The 20,945-nt window shown below is 48.7% G+C and overlaps 1 protein-coding gene across 1 annotated transcript in view; it reads left to right on the top strand.

Moving 5' to 3' along the window:
• The window catches only part of zgc:113516 (uncharacterized protein LOC541449 homolog), a 78,971-nt gene that overhangs the window by 21,857 nt on the left and 36,169 nt on the right, over window positions 1-20,945 (top strand). Inside the window, exon 4 of the mRNA XM_057330486.1 lies at window positions 20,253-20,401. Coding sequence (XP_057186469.1) covers window positions 20,253-20,401 — 149 coding nt within the window. The remainder of the gene's footprint in view (window positions 1-20,252; window positions 20,402-20,945) is intronic.

Here is a 20,945-nt window from a genome sequence, read left to right on the forward strand (position 1 = left end):
TGTCGACTAATCTAACGGTTATTTTTTCGATAGTCGACTAATCTAACGATTATTATTTTTTATTAATCTAATAAATATTTTTTTACTTTATTAATCCTTTGGCAAACTTTGCAAATAAACAATAAGTTCTAGTATTTTCTTACATTATAAAGCAAACGTCTTGGTTACGGATGTAACCTCGGTTCCCTGATGGAGGGAACGAGACGTTGTGTCGAACCGACAGAATGGGGTTTGTCTTGAGAACCTATCATCTTCTGAGTATTTAGAAAAGGCCAATGAAAATTGGCGAATGAAATTTGCATGCCGGGCTCCTCCCCGGATGTCCGGGTATAAGAGGGAAGCCGGCGTGCTCATTCATTCACCTTTGGTCTGAGGAGCCTAAAGCATCCTCCCCCGACCGCTGGGGTGGGCGGCCAGTGTTGTGGCATGAGGGACACAACGTCTCGTTCCCTCCATCAGGGAACCGAGGTTACATCCGTAACCAAGACGTTCCCTTTCTGTCGGTCTCTCGACGTTGTGTCGAACCGACAGAATGGGGTTCCTATGGAAAACGCCACAGCACTGAGCCGCGTCACAATCTCTGCGGAGCGACGTTGACTGGCCTGGGCGAGTCAGACGAACACGCTAACGCGAAATTATGACCTTCCAGTGGAGAGGAAGGGGGACCCAGAGCTTTCCACAAAAGTTGGGAAGCCCCCTAACGCCGGCCGTCACGGGCGGAGGCCTAATTCTCTAAATGGCGAGAAGCCGCCCGGCACCGTACGGGCCACTGGGTAAGCATTATTCCCCCTGGGGGAAAAACGCTGCAGAGGCCACTACCTACCGTAGGGAGGAATTAGTGGAGACACCACATGGTCTCACCATCAGGGGAGAACTCATGGGAGGAATGTGCGGACTGCAGGAGTTAACCGCAAGGTGGGAGTCCACCTGGGGAGGTCATGGGTTGCCAAGGTGGGAACCATTCATGAGGATACATCAGACGGAACAGCCCACGGAGGGGGGGTTACCACGTCTGGAGCACTAGGTCCGGTTAGAGCTATGTGGGATAACTCAACTGTTCCCCGGCCTAAGGGGGCAGGGCTGCTCTGCCCAGCCTGTCCCCTGGAAGGGTGCTTAGTGATGGATGGAATGCCTGTTCTTTACCCGAGGGGAAAGAAGTGAGGCGGGATCGCCACTGCTCCCCCCGGAGGGGGAAGGGCTTCCGCAGGCGTACGCCCTACCGGCTGCCGGTCCCACACCTTGCCAGGATGCGGGCTGACACCGGTTCCGCGCGTAGGTATTAGAACCTCACGGAGTTGTTAGGCATAGCCCAACCCGCAGCTCTGCAGATGTCTGCCAGAGAGGCGCCCTGAGCCAGTGCCCACGAGGGGTGTGCCTCACCCCCAACGGGCAGGGGCGAAATGAGATCGGTATGCCCTAACGAGGGCATCCACGATCCAGTGCGCCAGCCTCTGTTTGGAGACAGCCCTCCTGCTGACCTCCGAAACAGACAAAGAGCTGCTCAGAGCTTCTGGGCTCTGCGTGCGGTCCAAGTAGAGGCGCCGTGCGCGTACTGGACACAACACGGATAGGTTGGGTCTTCCTCCCCGGTGGGGAGCGCCTGCAGGTTCACCACCTGGTCTCTCGGGAGAGTGGTGGGAACCTTGGGCACGTAGCCGGGGCGGGGTCTCAAGATAACGTGAGAATCCCGGCCCCGAGTTCTAGGCAATCTGTGGACACGGAGGGTGCTTGTAGATCCCCTACCCTCTTGGAGGTGAGCGCCATGCGGAAAGCCGTCTTTATCAAGACTGAGAAAGAGCGGCAACCCCGAGAGGCTCGAAGGGGGCGGGGCCTCTTGAGGCCCGCCACCTAGGTCGCAAGAGGGTACGGAGCGCGGGTAAGGTGGTCACCCTCTCGCGCCCCTTAGGAACCTAATGACCAGGCCGTGCTGTCCCAGAGGCTACCCAGCACTTGGGTCATGATGAGCGGCCGTAGCGGCTACATACATTCCCAGTGTGGAGGGGGAGAGGTTACTCCCCCGTCTCTCTTGAGGACGGGACAGCTCGTACCCGACCGAGCAACTCCGCGGGTCTTCTCGCCGAGAAGAGCACCAGGACGAGAAGAGGCGCCACCTATGGGCGTATAGCCGCCCAGTGGCCGAAGCCCTAGCCTGAGTGACGTCCCAACCGGACCGGGGGTGGGTCACTCAGGATCTCCTCGTCCCGTCCAGACATGGAGACCAGGTTTTGCCTGGGATGCCGTAACGTGCCCCTTCCCCTGGGGAAGCTGTCCGCCAGGGGGAGCGGCCAGGGGGGAGTTGTTGTCAGAGCCTCAGCTCCGAGAACCAAGTCCTGGTTAGGCAAAAGGGGCGTAACTAGTACCACTTGATGCTCCTCTTCCCTGGCCTTGCACAGGACCTGTGCAATGAGGCTCACGGGGGGGAAGCGTACTTCCGCTTGTCCCGCGGCCAGCTGTGCGCAAGGGCATCCGTGCCGAGGGTACCTCGGACAGGGAGTACCAAAGCGGACAATGGGTGGAGTCCGGGGAGGCAACAGGACCACCTGTGCCTGGCCGAACTGCCCCAAATGAGCCGGCTGCGCGGGGAGGGAGTCGCCACTCTCCGCGAGGCGTCAACTGACGAGAGAGCACATCGGCTGTCTGGTTCAGGACGCCTGGGATGTGTGTGGCTCGCAGGGAGCTGATCACCTGCTGACTCCAGAGGAGGAGGCGTCGGGCGAGTCATGTTAGCTTCTGTGAGTAAAAGAATACGCCACAGCAGCTGTGCTGTCCGACCGGACCAGCACGTGCTTCCCTGCACGAGAGGTAGTACTCAATGCAAGTAGCACAACCAACAACTCTAGGCAGTTGAATGCCAACGCAGGCGGGGGCCCGTCCACCGCCCCGACACTGCTTGCCCGTTGCACACGGCACCCCAACCTTGCAGGGAGGCATCCCAAAGGGGACCCCTGTCCGCAAGAAGGTCATGGAGACCAGGGGGTTAGGGTGTGTCGGCAGAAAAGCGTGTGACCATACGCCTGCTGCCGGTGTGCCACGCTCTCCAAGGAACTTGACTCTGCAGCCAGTGTTGGAGCGGTCGTATGTGCATGGACCCGAGGGGGACCACCCCCGCCGAGGATGCCATGTATCCCAGGAGCCTCTTGTTACAGGGGACCGCTGACTGTCTGATCTTCAGGCAGTTCAACACTGACCGGGCGCGCTGTGCCTCTGGGAGGCTGCGAGGGTGCGGGCTTCCCCGTCGCGGGACTCGCGCCCCCCCGGTGGGGTGAGCGGGGCCGCTCGTGAGGACAGAGTCGAGTTCCCTACCGAGAAAGAGGATGCTCTGCGCCGGGGAGAGCTTGCTCTTTTCTCAGTTGACCTGTAGCCCCACTGATCTAGGTGCCGGAGCACCAGGTCCCTGTGTGTACACAACAGATCTCGAGAGTGTGCCAAAACTTGAGCCAGTCGTCGAGATAGTTAGTACCCGCACACCTCCTTCCCTATGGGCTTCCACGACCTTCATAACGACTCGTGGAGACAGGGACAGACCGAAGGGGAGGACCCTGTACTGATATGCCCGTCCCTACGGAGGATCGAGACATGAAAGTACGCGTCCTTCAGGTTGATTGCCATGAACCAGTCCTGACTTCTGACGGACGCCAGGATGCGCTTCTGCGTGACCATCCTGAAAGGCAGCTTGTGCAGGTGCCTGTTCAGAACACGCAGATCCAAGCTAGGGCGCAACCCTCCGCCTTTCTTGGGGACAATGGAGTACGGGCTGTAGAACCCGCTGAACATCTCGGCCGGTGGGACGGGCTCGATCGCTCCCTTCACCAGAAGGGAGGCGACCTCCGCCCGAAGTACGGGGGCATCCCTGCCTCTGACTGAGGTAAACCCTGGAACTTGGGCGGACGTGTAGCGAACTGAATCGCATAGTCGAGACGGATCGTCTTCCTCAGCCAGCCTGACAGTCTGGGAAGCTGAGACCAGGCTCCCAGAACTGACACAGGGGGACTAGAGGTTTGATCTGCTTCATCGCCCCCGTGGAGGGTGGTTCGATGGCTAGCAGTACGGATTCCTTGCCGGGGGAGGACCCACGGGGAGGAGATCGGCTCTGCTGTTTTTCCTGCCTGGCGATTGTCCGGCTCGACGCACTGTCTGTCTGAGAGTGCTGAAGGCTGCTGTTTATACTCGACATTGCGCTTCGCCATGACGCAACGTCGAGTTTGCCGTTCACCGTCTTGCAGAGGGTGAGAGCGGCTGTGGTAACCCAGAGAGAGAGGAAACTCTCCTTTTTGAGAGTAAGTGGGCGCCAGCCCCCCGGAGGGGGCCAGTAGATGAAGGGACGGGGCAGGATCCGTCCCTATCTGACTTCACAGCGATGTGGCTGGGGTCGGGCCCAATGGTAGCCTCGATCCCCCTGAGGTGTTCCCATGACGGCCGCTGCCCCGCGGCTGCTGATGGGGCGATGGTCTCCTCTTTGCTGTCTCCTCCAGGGGGGGCCGCCTGAGTGGGGGGCGCCAGAGCTGGAAGGCGTTGAAGAGGACCAGAGCTGCCTGGAAGCAGACAGTGCACGGGACTCGACGGCCGAGGCGGCCGCGTTGCGGCACGGAGGACTGCTTCTTACTGTCGAGAACCCTCCGGGGAGGCCGCTTGCGGGTCTCGCGCCCCCCCGTCGGGCGGGGGGTGAGCGGGGCCGCTGCGGCTCGGCAGTAACACCAACCAGCCCCCCCTTGCGAGACGGGTACGTCGAGAAAGCGGACCTTCTCAGCGTTACTCATCTGCGCAAGTATTGGCCAGAGGAGTTTCTCATGGACCACAAGTGTGGACATCGTCCGACCCAGGGCCCACGTGGTCACCTTGGTTGCCCGTAGAGCGAGGTCGGTGGCGGCGCGGAGTTCCTGCATAAGCGCTGGGTCGGTCTTACCCTCGTGGAGCTCTCTCAACGCCCTGGCCTGGCAGGAGCCATAGCGTGGAGAGAGGAGGCAACTTGGTCCGCCGCAATGTAAGCTCTCGACACCAGAGATGCCGAGACACCACATGCTTTGGACGGGAGTCTAGGTCGAGCCCTCCCAAGTGGCCGCCACCTACGGGCACGAGTGCACCGTGGCGGCATACTCCACCTGGGGGACACCGACGCATCCTCCAGCTGTCTCAACCTCGAGGGAAGAGAGGGTGACAGAACTTTGTTTGACGTGAAACGTGCCGGAAAGGGGCGTTTCAGGTCTTACAAAGTTCCTCATGCACTTCCGGTAAACACGGCACTGGGGGCGGGCACGGCTTGGAGCCGCGCTCAAACCCGAGGCGCCATGTAGCCAGCCGCGAACGCCGGGAGAGGCAGTGCGGGCACTGCAACCCAACACTCACGGCGGCCCGGGAAAGCATGGCCGACATCTCGACATCCGCTTTTTCCTGGGCTCGACCCCCCGAGGGAGGGAGCCCGAAGAATCGTCGGAGTCGGATGGCAGTACGTCACCCCCCGATGCTGCAAGAGACCTCTCATCATCACGCATCGTGTCCGAATACGTGATTGAGGAATAAGACGGCGGACCGTCTTTTTTGGGGAACGGTCAGACGAGCGAAACGAGGTGTGAACGGTCCGTGAGCCGTGGCTGGCGGATTATCGCTCACAGTAATCCTCATCTCACCCTCGCTGCTTGCCATAGCGGACGGCAGGGCCGTAGTCCTGCCGCCACGGAACGGGGAGCAAACGAGGTGGTGGCTGAGTCCCGTGGGAACACAGCCACCTGTGACGCAACGTCTGAATCGTCACCGCCCGCAGTGCGGGCAGGACGTATCCACAACGTCTGCCCCAGCGTACTGGAAGCAGGCATTGTGTCCGTCCCCCTCCTCGATGAGTGTGTTGCACCCATGAGATCAGCGGGACAAGCCACGATGGAGAAATTTACTCTTTTAGAAAAGGAAATTTTTGTTCGAACACCTCCGGAACTGCCGAGACGCCCAGGGGAGAGTCACTGCAGGAAGGGACCGTCCGCTGTCCACGTCGTAGATTCCAGCAGAAAGAATGATCACCCAGATCGTAGAGAAGCTCACCAGATGCGTAGGCTCTGAAGAACAAAAGGTGAATGAATGAGCACGCCGGCTTCCCTCTTATACCCGGTCATCCGGGGAGGAGCCCGGCATGCAAATTTCATTCGCCAATTTTCATTGGCCTTTTCTAAATACTCAGAAGATGATAGGTTCTCAAGACAAACCCTATTCTGTCGGTTCGACACAACGTCGAGAGACCGACAGAAAGGGAACCGCCGGCAGCGATGCAGACAGGAACCGGATGCAGACAGGAAAAACTCAACCCCACGCAAACCACCATTACTACTCACATCTGTGTCCCTCTGTTCAGCACCGTGACAACAATCTTTGTCTTGATTTATAGTTTGATTTTGATTGACTATGTCCATGTCAAATACTTTTTTTAAGTGGGTATATGGAAATCCTTGACATTTTCTAGTGGGTATACGGCATAGACCGGTGAATCATGTAGACTACACCACTGCACTTCGTGGCTATTGATGTTACATAACATTAAACACAAATGTTAAAAATATAATTCATACCATCAGTCACTTGCAGATGCCCACTGACTGATCTAATCTTGAAATTAAGAGCGAGTGGTCAATAGTATCGAATGCCGCCGATAAGTCTAAAAGAACTAGGGCGACTGGATTCCCTGCGTCAGTAGCGAGGTATACAGTATATCGTTTAAAACTCTCAACAAGGCCTTGTGGTACTGTGGGCAGTCTTAAAACCAGATTGAAATACCTCGTAGATACAATTGTCAGACAAATAACATTGAAGTTGATTTAACACAGATTTCTCCAGCACTTTAGAAATAAAAGGCAACGCAGAGATTGGGCGAAAGTTTTTAAAAACAGAAGGGTCTAGTGAAGGCTTCTTAAGCAAGGGTGTGACTAACGCCACTTTGAGGTCATTGGGAAAAAAGCCCGACTGAAGACACTTATTGATAAGTGACAGTAACCCCGGGCCAATCGAATTCGTAATTAATTTTAGATATCGAGGATGAATGATATCACTAGGGCGTAAATATGGATGGTTTGGTTTGAGTCCATCAATCACCTCTCTCAGAACCTCAATGTTAATAGGCTCAAATTCCTTTAGGCAACTGGAGGCGGATAACAGTATTGGAGTGTCAACTAGTGTGGAGGTGGGGGAGATGCTTAGTCTTAGACTATAGATTTTGTCTGTAAAATAACTCAGAAAGCCTTCGCAAAGGGCACCAGAAGCACCAGGAATGGTATTATCAACAGGGTTAATGACAGATTGAATGATCGAAAATAAAACCTTAGGTCTAGCATGGTTATTTTCGATTATGTTAGAAAAATAAACAGCTTTTGCAGCTTTAGCTGCAGTTTGATATGTAACCAGAGAGTTTCTAAACAATAGAAGGGAGCTATACAGTTTGTCTTTTTTCCATTTCCGTTCAGCCTTTCTACAGGATTCTCTTAAAAGACGAGTATCTGCAGTTTGCCAATGTCATATCTAAAAAGCGCTTGGCATTTAACTAGTAGCGCTGTTGACCAAACGACCAAACATGAGAGCAGCAGACGGTATGCCGTAGACACAGGCTCCATCCTCCTCTGCTCCAGACAAAAGACAACTCAAAAAAATAATATCAAAACAGTTCAACACCTTAACAAGGTATAAGGTTGGGGTTTTAGTTTCAGCCTAAAATTTTTAATTTTAAATCTACACACTTATTATGTTGTAGATGTCTGTAATTCATGAAGCAAAAAGCTTTTGTATGTCTTGTGTGTTTGCTGTATTGGAGGTTTGTGTAATTGTGAAACCGAAGATGAATTTCCACATGTGTGGACAATAAATATTTTCAATACCTGTGTACGTGTGGACTAGGCCTTCACCAGGGGTCTGCAATGTCTGTCCTAGAGTGCCACAGTCCTGCAGAGTTTAGCTCCAAAAACCTCACGTCTGAAACCTTGGTAATCATGAGCTTGTTTAGGTGTGTTTGATTAAAGCTGGAGGTAAACTCCACAGGACTGTGGCTCTCTAGGACCAACATTGCAGAACCTTGGGCTAGACAGAAGGGCTGAACAGTTTATCTTTTTACCCAAAATCATGAAAGGGTGCAACATTTTGACTGAATAAAGCGGGAGCGTGTGCTATAAAGTTTTGTCAGACAACCAAGTACCTAAAAAGCACCTTGAATTTGTGGAATTACTTTGAAATTCTAATGTACTTCCAAGGCATGTACTTTATAAAAGCATCCCAAAATATGTGTCGACCTCACAAGGCAACACAACCAATCTGTATCAACACCTGAAGAAAAACAATCAAAGATATGACAAGTTAATGCACACCCCGAGGTGGTAATGCGGCCACGACGCGAAGCGGACCCGTTACACCTCGGGTGTGCATTAACTTTCGATAATTGAAAGGACCGGAGTCAATTATTCCGCTTATACCACGGTCACAACATCACAAGACGTTGTTAATATGTTTTATCTCAAGACATTTGTATGGTATTTGTCCCGGAATGACCTTGCTGGTAGGACTAATTTCTTACGCATCTCATCTGAAGGCATTGCTTGAGCCTGCATATGCAGTTTTCCGAGAGCGAGAGGAAGACAGACAGTGCACATGCATACGCGTTTGCTTCACTGAGAGTGAAAAGACAAGTATCTATATTTGATTTTTTTCGTCGTATTTAACACCACTGTCGTATAAGAAAAGTATTAAGAGAAAAAAGTGACATGGAGGTTTCTGCGCCAGCTGCGGTTCTCTCAGTGGCACAGAAAGCTTCCTGCTGTGTGTTTTAAGTCCTGTTTACCCATTCCACAGACGAATTTAAGAAGTTATTTTTGTGCTTTGTGTTTTATCTTTAACCCGCTGATTGTGTCATGTAGTTTGCCGTTACCTTTGATATATGCTTTAGTTTTTCATCTGAACAGTCCTGTACAGTGCTCTCGCCATTGTTGTTCAAATGTTCATGCTGTCCATAAATATTAAATTATGTTTTATTAACTAAGTTTGGGAGGAGAAGGAGCAGATAATTGACTCAGCTGGTCTGCTATCAGCAATCACAGCACCCGACCTATCAGTTCAAGAGAGAGTGAGCCTCTATAAATAGTCAAGACGTCTTACCTGCACTCTCTCTTCGGTCTCAAGCATTTGTATATCCAAATTGCAGCGATGTCAGAGAACGAAATAATCCCTATTGACAACTCCGTAAACGATCAGGGTCCTTTGGCGTCCTCAAGCGACGGCCAGGTACCTCAGACAAACCCGCGGCTGCTCCAACGGGCCATCGGCCCTCCCGCACCTCTTCTACTACCCCGAGACGCAGTGGCGCACAGTCACCACCGCCTTCCAGGCAGCCGTCACGGTCTCCAGCTTCCTCCTATGCATCCATCCTCCCCTCCGTCCCACCTATCAAAATGTGGACTGTCCTAGGATTACGGCAAGCGCTAATCAACGCAGACGTCCACTTTGCTCGACGGATGAACAAGGCCAAACTGTATGGTTTGTACTCCTCCCTGCAACCGGATTCCCTGGCGGCACAACCTGCCACTCTGTCGAAGGCCACAGAAAAGCCAAGGCAGGTCCGTAATTCCCCATATTTACAGCCCGATCAAACTCCAACGAGGAGGGGCCTCCGGTCCGAAAGCCGCTGCAGCGGTCCCTCTGCAAGCCAGACCCGCCCGCCTGCAGCCTCTTCCCCGCTCAGCCGAGCTCCAGCAGGCAGCATCTCCGGGCACCATCCAAGCCCGCCACACCTTGAGCTGCCCCAGCAGTGCGAGCATGGCTCCGCAAGCGGCCTCGGCTCTCATGTCTCTCCCTCAGGCACGTCCCTCCTTCTCACTGTCATCGGCAGCAGCGATGCCGGTCCCGCCCAACGCCTCAGCCCTGGAGCCGCCTCCCATCTCAGCCAGCATCAGGTTGCAGATACTGGCAGGTGCGGACGTAGACCTGCACTCTCTTTTATCCCCACTCTCACCTCCATCAGCAGATCGCCAAATCATCTACGGCGATCTCTCACTCACCCTAAAAAACACGAGACATAGCAGTTCACGCACCTTAACATTTCCAGAGTTTAGTAATCGAAGTAATCTGCATGGCATTCCCTCACAGGACGCGCAGGCTCAGCGACTACCTCGCCATAGTCGCGGAGCTTGCGCTTTCTTACGGGGGAACCCATTTATACAAGTATCATTGTTTATTTTCCGCCAAATGCGCCATCCGCGTAGCTCAGTGGAACCAGTGTCCTTACTGGGGGGCACTGGACACTGAGCTTCACAATCGAGTTTTCCTCGGTTGCAGGAATATTTCATGCGCGGTCTACAGATCCGTCGCCCACAGCACCACTTCTTGCCCTTTAGTTCACTCATCCATCCCCCCCCTGCCTGGACTCACCTCACACCAAATCCACAGGCTACGTCCCACGCTTCCCAACATATCATGCCAACCCACCTCTGCTCGATTCTGATCATCGGCAGGCATCAAGCTTCGAACCTTGCAGGAAGTTCAACATCGGTGCCGCTTCCTGTATGTTTGCAGCTTCTGCGGCGGCGTGCATGCCCACATTGTGTGTCCAGTCTCTAAATCTGCAAATACAAATCGTAAACAGTATTTATCGACTCCTGTGAATGTTTTAAGTTTGTCTGCTAAATTGTATCTTCACCCCGACACTCGCTTTACTGATTATGTCCTGTCCGGTCTGTCAAACGGCTTCAACCCCGGTATCGAGAGTTTACCTTCCGTCAGCCTAGTCTGCCCCAACCTTCAGTCTGAGCTTGCCGAACCCAAAACGGTTGATCTTCTAATTAAAAGCGAAATCGACTCAAACTTCATGATTGGCCCCTTCGCCGCTCCCCCCTTTAAAACCTTCCGCATCACGCCCATCGGCGTAGCTACCAGAAAATTTTCTGGCAAAAAACGCTTCATATTCGACCTGTCCCCCGCATAATTCTCCGTTTCCGAGCTGTAACAAAGTTCAATAAAACGGAAGGAAGGAGGCAGGAACCGGCGAACATTTAACAAACTTTAATTCAAAAATAGATAAACAATAAACAGCAATAAAACAGGCCGGCTCCCCTCTCTCGCCGTATTCTCCTGCCGTTCATCCTTTTATGCTTCCGCTCCTCCATGAGAGATACGAGGCCGGAATGATGCCCAGCTGACACTCATTATCAATCGCGTCCCGGCCTCGCTTCTTCCACCCACGGCTCCAGTCACATACCCCCATCGCCCCTCACAGGCCGGGGGGCACCCACGAGACTGTGCTTACTCCCCCCCGGGGGGCCAGTCTCAATGGCCCCAGCGCCTGGGGGTATGGACAGACAAGACGAGAGAACGGAGACGGAAGCACCAGGAACGACAGGGGCGAGAGAGGGGAGAGAGGAAACAGAAAAATAAATAAATTGGTCCGGTTCCCCGACACGCTGCCGCTCAGTCCTCAGCCAGCCGAGAGGCTCTTCCTCGCGGTGCCATGCGGTGGTACTGGACGCTCGGTGGACGGCTCACGCCTCCTCCGCCCCCTGGCGGCCGGCAATAGCTCTTCCGGCTGAGGGAAGCCAGTAGCGAGTTACCCGCTTCCTGCTCCTCCCCTTTCCGCCGGACGGCAGCAGGCTCCGGCCCACGGCAAGTGGGGCTGACTCCTCCGCTCCCTCCCGGACCATCCCACCTCGACCCAGGGGCGCGGCAGCAAGGCCCTAGTGTCCTGACGGCCGGCGGTGGCTCCTCCAACTGCGGATGGCAGCCACCCCACCTCGACCCAGGCACACGGCAGCGAGCTCCTCGTCCCATCCGGGCACACGCTGCAACACCACCGCCTCGACTCTGCAGCACCGCGAGACCCCTCGCGGCGAGGGCTCTTCAACAGCATGTCCCTCCTTCCTCCCGGGTTTCGGCACCACTGTAACAAAGTTCAATAAAATGGAAGGAAGGAGGCAGGAACCGGCGAACATTTAACTAACTTTAATTCAAAAATAGATCAACAATAAACAGCAATAAAACAGGCCGGCAGCCCCTCACGGACGACTGCCGGCCACACAAACATAAACAAACTTAAACAAAACTTAACTAATGTCCGGGCCCGGTCCTCTCTCGCCGTATTCTCCTGCCGTTCATCCTTTCATGCTTCCGCTCCTCCGTGATAGATATGAGGCCGGAATGACGCCCAGCTGACACTCATTATCAATCGCGTCCCGGCCTCGCTTCTTCCTCCCACGGCTCTCGTCACGCCTCCCTCGTCACACGAGCATTAACAGCCTCATCCCGCTCAAGGAGTTTTCCCTTCTCTACCACGACATCGACCAAGCCATTAAACTCATTAAAACCGCGGGACGCGGCGCCTGGCTCGCTAAAGTCGACATCACCTCCGCATTTAAAGTAATGCCCATTCACCCAGACTTTTGGCATTGGTTCAGCATTCGCTGGCGCAATCAAATCTATTTTTCCGTTCGCCTCACTTTCGGCTGCAGAAGCAGCCCGAAAATTTTTGACATGTTGTCAGAGGCAATCTGTTGGATTCTCTCTAACAACTACTCCATTCCGTACCTCATTCATCGTCTAGACGATTTTCTATCCCAGCCGCGCATCTCTCGATCGTCCAAAAAGTCTTCGCCAAGCTCGGCATTACACTCGCCCAAGATAAAACCTTGGGTCCGAGCACGTCAATCGAATTCTTGGGCATCAATTTGGATTCGCTGAACTTTCAGGCATCCTTCCCAAGGAAAAAATCGATAGATCAATTTTGATTGCTTCCACTCTCCTAAACAACCCCCGTTGTTCCAAACGCGAATTATTATCCATTCTCGGCCACCTCAATTTCACGATGCGTATCATTCCCCAAGGCCGCCCGTTCGTTTCGCACCTCCTCTCCCACGCTTCCTCAGCTCACACCTTAGAGGACTTAATAACCCTAACCAGCTAGTGCCGCAACGAGCTCAGTTTGTGGATAAAATTCCTCAACCAATGGAACGGTTTGTCCTTCTTTTACAATGACATGCGCTCTCTCCCCGTCGAAATTCAATTGTTTACCGACGCCGCCCCCTCCGTCGGTTTTGGAGGATATTATCAAGGACGCTGATTCGCCTCCTCGTGGCCCCCCCAGCTCCTAGAATTACCACAGCCACTCTCGTCCTCAGCCTTATTCGAGCTGTACCCTCTGGTAGTCGCGGCTTTTTTGTGGGCGAAGGAGTGGTCCGCCTCCAGCATTACGGTTCATTGCGACAACGAAGCGACAGTGCACTGCACCAATAAATGCCGTTCACATTCATCCGCACTGATGCCTTTCCCTCACCTGGATTTCGGCTTGTGATCAATTCATTTTTACTGCTAAATATGTTCCTGGTTCTGCAAACCAAATAGCCGATGCTCTTTCCGTTTTGCCTTCCAGAAATTCAGGCGGCTGGCACCAGATGCGGACCCCCTACCAACACCAGTGCCTCCTTATTCGGAACTGATATTCCCGTAAATCACCCACTAAGAACTCTCCTAGACTCTTCCCTCAATTCTATCATCCAAGCCGTCTCCCCCAGGACCCTTCAGTCTTACCTAACCGCGTGGAGGAGTTTTAAGTCATTCCACCGAACATACAACATGCCTTTTCCCGACCTCATGTCATATGTTTAGCTTAGCCTTCTCTGTCAGCTGTGTTGTGGAAAAATTTCAGTCTTGTAGTTCAAAAAATCTCTCAGAGATGGTCCGGATGTCGAGGAGTTAACTTTATTTGCTCGAGCCAAACAAAGTGAGATGTTCAAAGTCATCTAAAAACCAAGTGTTTTCAGTCTACAGTTATAGTATAACTTCTGAAAGGTGGTCCTCTCCAAAACCAATCAGGTATTTTCCCGTTATCTCTTATTTTTATTAACCAATTGTTAATTGTCTGCCACCAATAAGTCCCAGGTAACAAGGTACGTATCTAATGGTGGTACGCTGGTTATTACATCATTTTTAAAATAATTTGCATACAATGGTTACTACACGAGACCACCAAACAAGCCACGGTCTCCATACGAGACGGCGTGGTGTCCGTGCGTAATCATGGTTACTTGTAAACAGTGGAAAATCCCCTGGTTTTAGAGAGAACACAACAGGCTTCAAACTTTAGGCCTCTAAAAACATCACTGGATTTTACCTTGTTACATTGTGCTCAAATGTGCTTTAAACATGCATAAAGTGACATTAAGTGCATTTATATGAACAATCATTGGTTACAGGTACAGATTGTGTCATTAAATCATCAATTCTTCTTCAAATAATCAAATTATCATCATAAACCTACTTATATATAATTATTCTTATTGACTATGATTTCAGATCAACCCATCTATGTACTAATGTTCCTATGAATACTTCTCAATACTTTTTAGGTATTTTATCAAGTACATTCATAACTGTGGTGAAAAACAGTGCTCAATACATGTAAAAAACATGTATATGTGCCCAGAAATTACACAATAGCTGCGAGGGCTTTATATGCGATAAATGCAGGGAAATAGTAAGGCTGACAGAGAAGATCTTAGAATTAGAGTCTCGCATCCAATCCTTATCTGAGGATAGTAAGAGTTTAACGACGATAGAAAACACTTTGGATGCGAGCAACATTAGCGCACACAGCTCGGTTCCGGTTGAAAATCCTCCGCAGCTGGGAAACTTTGTGACTGTGAGACGGCGTAGTCGCAGGACAAAACATCACTCGACCGTTCCGATTACAGTCTCGAACAGGTTTGCCCCGCTCAGTGACGCACCGACTGAGAAACCTGCTGAAAGTGCCCTAGTTATCGGTGATTCTATTGTTCGGAACGTTAACATAGAGGCACCAGCCACCATAGTCAAATGTTTACCGGGAGCCAGAGCGCCTGACATCAAGTCAAATTTAAATGTGCTGGCTAAGGCTAATCGTAAATTCAGTAAGATTGTCATTCACGTCGGCACAAATGATGTTCGACTCCGTCAATCGGAGATCACAAAAGATAACATTAAAGAGGTGTGTGAGCTCGCAAGCATGATGTCAGACACTGTAATATTCTCTGGCCCCCTCAATGCTTATCGTGGTGATGAGATTTATAGCAGATTATCATCACTAAATGGCTGGTTGTCTGAGTGGTGCCTGCAGAATGATATAGTTTTTATAAATAACTGGAAGAGTTTTGAGGGCAGACCTGACCTGTTGAAACGAGATGGTCTCCATCCCTCCTGGGCTGGGACTTCCATCCTGTCTAGAAATATGGCAAAAAGTCTTAATGCTAATGCTAAAACTTGACTCGCTGGGGCCCAGGTCAGGGAGCAGACAGTATGGCTTAACCAACTGTCTGCTTGCCGTCTCACGTCGCAGAATACACAAAATGTACAACATGTAGTAATCCGTTCTCCCAAACATCACAAAATAGAGACTGTGTCTGTCCCCCGGATTAGCAAACATAAAATAATGCGTAAACCTCTTGAAAGTAATTTAATAAACGTTAAACAAACTAAACATGAACAAAATACAGATAATCAACTGTTACGACTCGGATTGCTAAATATTAGATCTCTCTCTAATAAAGCACTTTTTGTTAACGATATGATAACAGATCATAAAATAGACATGCTCTGTTTGACAGAAACATGGCTAAAACCAGATGATTATATTGCTTTAAATGAATCTGTCCCCCAAGATTATTATTATAAACACGAGCCTCGTCTAAAAGGCAGAGGGGGAGGTGTCGCAGCACTTTACAATAACTCTCTTAGCATTTCCCAGAAGTCGAACTCTAAATATAATTCTTTTGAAGTCATGGTTCTTCATGTTTCAACACCTAATACTAAAGATAAAACACTTTTTAAATTGATTCTAGCTATTGTATATAGGCCTCCAGGGCACCACACAGATTTTATTAAAGAATTTGGTGGGTTCTTATCAGAACTAGTACTGGCCGCAGATAGACTCCTTGTCGTTGGTGACTTTAACATCCACGTAGATAACGTTACAGATGCCTTAGGAATGGCTTTCAAAGACACTCTTAACTCCATGGGCATTAGTCAACATGTGTCAGGACCCACTCACCTTCGTAATCATACTTTAGATTTAATACTGTCTTACGGTATAAATGTGGACGACGTTAAAATCCTTCAGCAGAGTGAAGACATTTCGGATCATTATCTGGTATTATGTTTGCTTCACTGGCCTACGGCTGCAAATAAAACTCATTGTTACAAATATGGTAGAACAATAACTTCAACTACCAAAGATGCGTTTCTCGATAATCTGCCCGAATTGTCTCAAATCATGAGAAATAACGTTGAAGATCTTGACATTACCACTGAAAATTTTAATTCCACCTTCTCGGTAACGCTAGACAAAGTTGCTCCACTACGTTTAAAGAAGATTAAAAATGGCAGCCCCACACCGTGGTATAATGAACACACTCAGGCTCTAAAGAAAGCGGCCCGAAAAATGGAGCGCAACTTTAAGAAAACTAAATTAGAGGTATTTCGTACAGCATGGAAGGATAGTATTCGAAAATACAGGAAAGCCCTAATAACTTCTAGATCCGCCTACTTTTCATCACTAATAGAAGAAAACCAGCACAATCCTAGGTTTTTATTTAACACGGTGGCTAAATTAACAAAAAATAAATCGTCAGTGACTTCTGATCCTGTATATCAGCATAGCAGTGATGAATTTATGAACTACTTCACATATAAAATCCAAGATATTAGAGAAAAAATTATAACAATGCAATCAGAAGTGAAACCCGCTGAACAAACTAACTACAGCGCCCTTAAGGAGAAAATGCAATTATTTTATACCGTAGATCAAGATGAGCTGTCTAAAATTATTAGATCATCTAAATCAACAACATGCATACTAGACCCTATACCTACAAATCTACTGAAAGAGATGCTCCCAGAAATTATAGATCCTCTTCTTGGTATTATTAACTCATCTCTGACATTAGGACATGTGCCTAAAGCATATAAGGTGGCTGTTATAAGGCCCCTTGTCAAAAAACCCCAACTCGACCCTAGAGAACTAAGGAACTACAGGCCTATATCGAATCTACCTTTCATATCTAAAGTTCTGGAAAAAGTAGTTTCAACTCAATTATGCTCCTTCCTCCAAAGGAATGACATCAATGAAGAATTCCAGTCTGGATTTAGAGCATGTCACAGTACAGAGACTGCTTTGATCAGAGTTACAAATGATCTGCTATTGGCGTCTGACCGAGGTTGTATCTCGTTATTGGTGCTGCTAGACCTTAGTGCTGCATTCGATACCATTGACCACAGCACACTCCTACATAGACTCGAAAATTATGTCGGCATTAAGGGAATAGCTTTGAAATGGTTTAAATCTTATTTATCCGACCGTTTTCAATTTGTAGCAATAAACAATGAGGTGTCACGCAAATCGCAAGTCCAGTACGGTGTACCACAGGGCTCAGTCTTAGGGCCTCTGCTCTTCGCATTATACATGCTACCTCTAGGAGATATAATAAAGCGACACGGAGTTAGCTTTCACTGTTATGCTGATGATACTCAACTTTATATTTCCTCGAAGCCTCATGAAACACAGCAGTTCCATCGAATAATGGAATGCATAGTCGATATAAAAAACTGGATGAGTAACAACTTTTTATTACTGAACTCGGACAAAACGGAAGTGTTACTTATTGGACCGAAAACTGCTATAAGTAACAACCAAGAATACTGTTTAACTATTGACGGATGTTCCATAAAACCCTCGTCGTCAGCAAAGAATCTTGGCGTTCTATTCGATAGTAATCTGTCATTTGAGAGCCACGTCGCCAACACCTGTAAAATTGCGTTTTTCCATCTTAAGAATATATCTAAACTACGTCATATGCTGTCAATCTCAGATGCAGAGAAGTTAATTCATGCATTCATGACATCAAGACTAGATTACTGTAATGCACTGTTAGGTGGTTGCCCTGCAGGCTTATTACAAAAACTCCAATTGGTCCAAAACGCGGCAGCTCGAGTTCTTACACGTACAAAAAAGTATGAACATATTAGCCCGGTTCTGTCAACCTTGCACTGGTTACCTATAAAGCATCGCGTTAACTTTAAAATCTTGCTTATTACCTATAAAGCCTTACATGGTTTAGCTCCTCAGTACTTGAATGAACTCCTTTTGTATTACAGTCCTTCACGTGCATTACGCTCTCAGGCGTCCTGTCAGTTGGTAATACCTAGAATTTCAAAATCAAGTGCAGGTGGTAGATCCTTTTCCTATCTAGCGCCTAAACTTTGGAATAGTCTTCCCTGCACTGTCCGGGAGGCAGACACACTCTGTCAGTTTAAATCTAGACTAAAGACGCATCTTTTTAATCTTGCATACACTACTCTTCCATAATATAAATCTTCAGAGGGTTTAGGCTGCATTAGTTAGATCAACCGGAACCAAAAACACAACTGATGTACTTGTTGCATCAAAGAGTACAGAACAGTACTCTACTCTCAGCCAGTCTTGTCTCATTGTTCCAAGGTTACCACAGCGAGCAGGATGCAGTTCATGGCCTGACCTGATGGTAGAGCGGAGAATGGGAAGTGGGGACCTGACAAGAGCTGAGATGATAGAGCTGGATAAAGAAGGACGCGGTCTCTTGACATGTCTTCACCACAAAACTTCAAATGCTATTAGATTATTAATGATAATCTTAAACTATAATTTATTTTATTATTAAGTTTATTTATTTTATTTAGCCTTGTTGTGCAAGTTCTCTGGAGCTTGTGCAGAGGCAGCAGCTTTTGCCAGAGGGGAACTGGAATCCCCTGGTTGGGCCTGGGTTCTCCTGAGGTTTTTTTTCTCGATTAGAGTTTTGGGTTCCTCGCCACCGTTTGCATACTGTTTTTGCACTATCTGCCTGACCGGGGGGGCTGCTTTAGAATTTTAAAGTTTTACTTAATTAATATTGCATATAGGAATTTATTATCTGTTATATTTGACCTGTGCTTCTCTCTCCTTTATCCTAAATGTGTGCTCTCACTGAGCGTGTGTGTGTGTGTGTGTGCGTACTTGTCTATGTACGTACGTGTGTGTGTGTGTGTGTGTGTGTGTGTGTTGTGTGTGTGTGCGTGCGCATCCGTGTGTGTGTGTGTGTCTCTGTGTCTGTGTGTGTTGGTGTGTTGGTGCGTGTGCGTGTTGTGTGTGTGGAGTGTTTTGTGTGTGGGTATGTCTCTCTTCTGTGTTTTCAACCTTTTCTTGTTTTTGCAGGTACAACTTTGATTGTTTTGCTTGTAGTCAATGTGTCTCATGTGCAGCTGCTTTGTAACAATGAAAATTGTAAAAGCGCTATATAAATAAAGTTGAGTTGAGTTGAGTCATGCACAGGAGTGACAGCGCTCGTGCTAAGAATGAATATATAATATATATAATTCAATTATTTGTCAAGTATGGTGACCCATACCCAAAATACGGCTCATATGTGTTTAAATCAGCCCCGCGTACTTCATTCATTATGATTATGAGCCAATCGTTATACAAAGGGCTGCACTATGTTATGAATGCATGTTTTAAATGATGCGCCTGTTTAAATTCCTTGAAGTTCAGCTCATACCAAAAAACATCTAATAGCCTACCTACAACACACTACCTACAACAGGCCTGTGTCACCGCGCCGTGGGACCAAAAAAAACATTCGAATCAATTAATAGTGCTGTGCGTATTTAGATGTTTTTGGTATGACAGCTGAACTTCAAGGAATTTAAACAGGTATGGTATTTAAACACATATGAGCCGCTCTCGTGATACCATAAGCGAATTGGTCTGCGCACAGCGCGCGCGAGGTTAAACACATCTTATCAACCTCAAACCGAACATTACGATGGATTCTATTGTGCTGAGAAAGATCGCTTTGTTTATGTTTTCTTAAAAGCAGTCACAGTGTAATGACGATAGCGTGCTCGGGTGCGGATGGTAATGTACAGTGTAAGTGCAGGTCAGCGGCGGAGTGGGTACAATCGCGCTCCTTACCTGCACTCGCTCTTAAACATTTACATCCCATCCAGAATGACCGACGTGACGCCTTATCATACCCTCACAAAATAGCACAAAACTGACCTGTACTTTCACTGCAACTTGCTGGTGGAATGATCCTGTCTGTGAACATGTCTTGAGTGTGAACTTTGTGAAATGTTGAATGAAAAAATAATCTCGCACAATTTAAGCTGGTATGTTTCTAACACTTGTTAAGACTGAGGTCAAAAATATGGTATACAAAAAATATTGCATTTAATGGTATGCAAATATGGTACACTCTTGTCTCCCTTAGATCAAGTGGCCATCTGGAGGTACCCAGCATGAAAACTATCAACAAAGAGATAGAGGAACTGAAGAGTCATCTTAACCATATCGACTCCCCAGTAGTGTTGTGTCATAATGACCTCCTGACTAAAAATATCATCTACAACCAAGAAGAAGGTGACTGCTAAACAAAACGTCTTTTTGATGTTGATTATAAGCAGCAATTGAAATGTTTTCTGATGCAGTATTATTTAGTAATAAAAATAATATTTAATAACTTTTTTTGTTGATTTTGTGTATTTGATATTGTAAATACTGTGTTAATATGTAATGTTTAAACTAAACCCAAACACACATTTTGATAGGTGGTGACAGTCAAACGTCACTTCACCCGACTGTTGTTTTATTACGACAGAAAGCGGCTCTTATCTTTAACACTTTTCCAGGCAATGACAAGTTATCCTATCGATTACGAGACGACGCTTAAAAGATTTTACGGCAAGCCGTGTTTCCGCTATTGTGCACTAGGTGGCGCTATTATCCATCTTATAAAACAGTACAGCATACAGTATATGGGTCCAAAAGCAGAAATTTCTATGATTGTATAATGAGTATGTTTGTATAATCGTTCTGAATCTGATCTGAAAAAAGTCTTTGAAAAAAGCTGACATAATTGCAGTTTTGTAATGTGTAATTTTTTAATAAAACTATCTATATCTGA

Source organism: Triplophysa rosa, linkage group LG3 (genome assembly GCF_024868665.1).
Source record: "Triplophysa rosa linkage group LG3, Trosa_1v2, whole genome shotgun sequence".
Classification (NCBI taxonomy): domain Eukaryota; kingdom Metazoa; phylum Chordata; class Actinopteri; order Cypriniformes; family Nemacheilidae; genus Triplophysa; species Triplophysa rosa.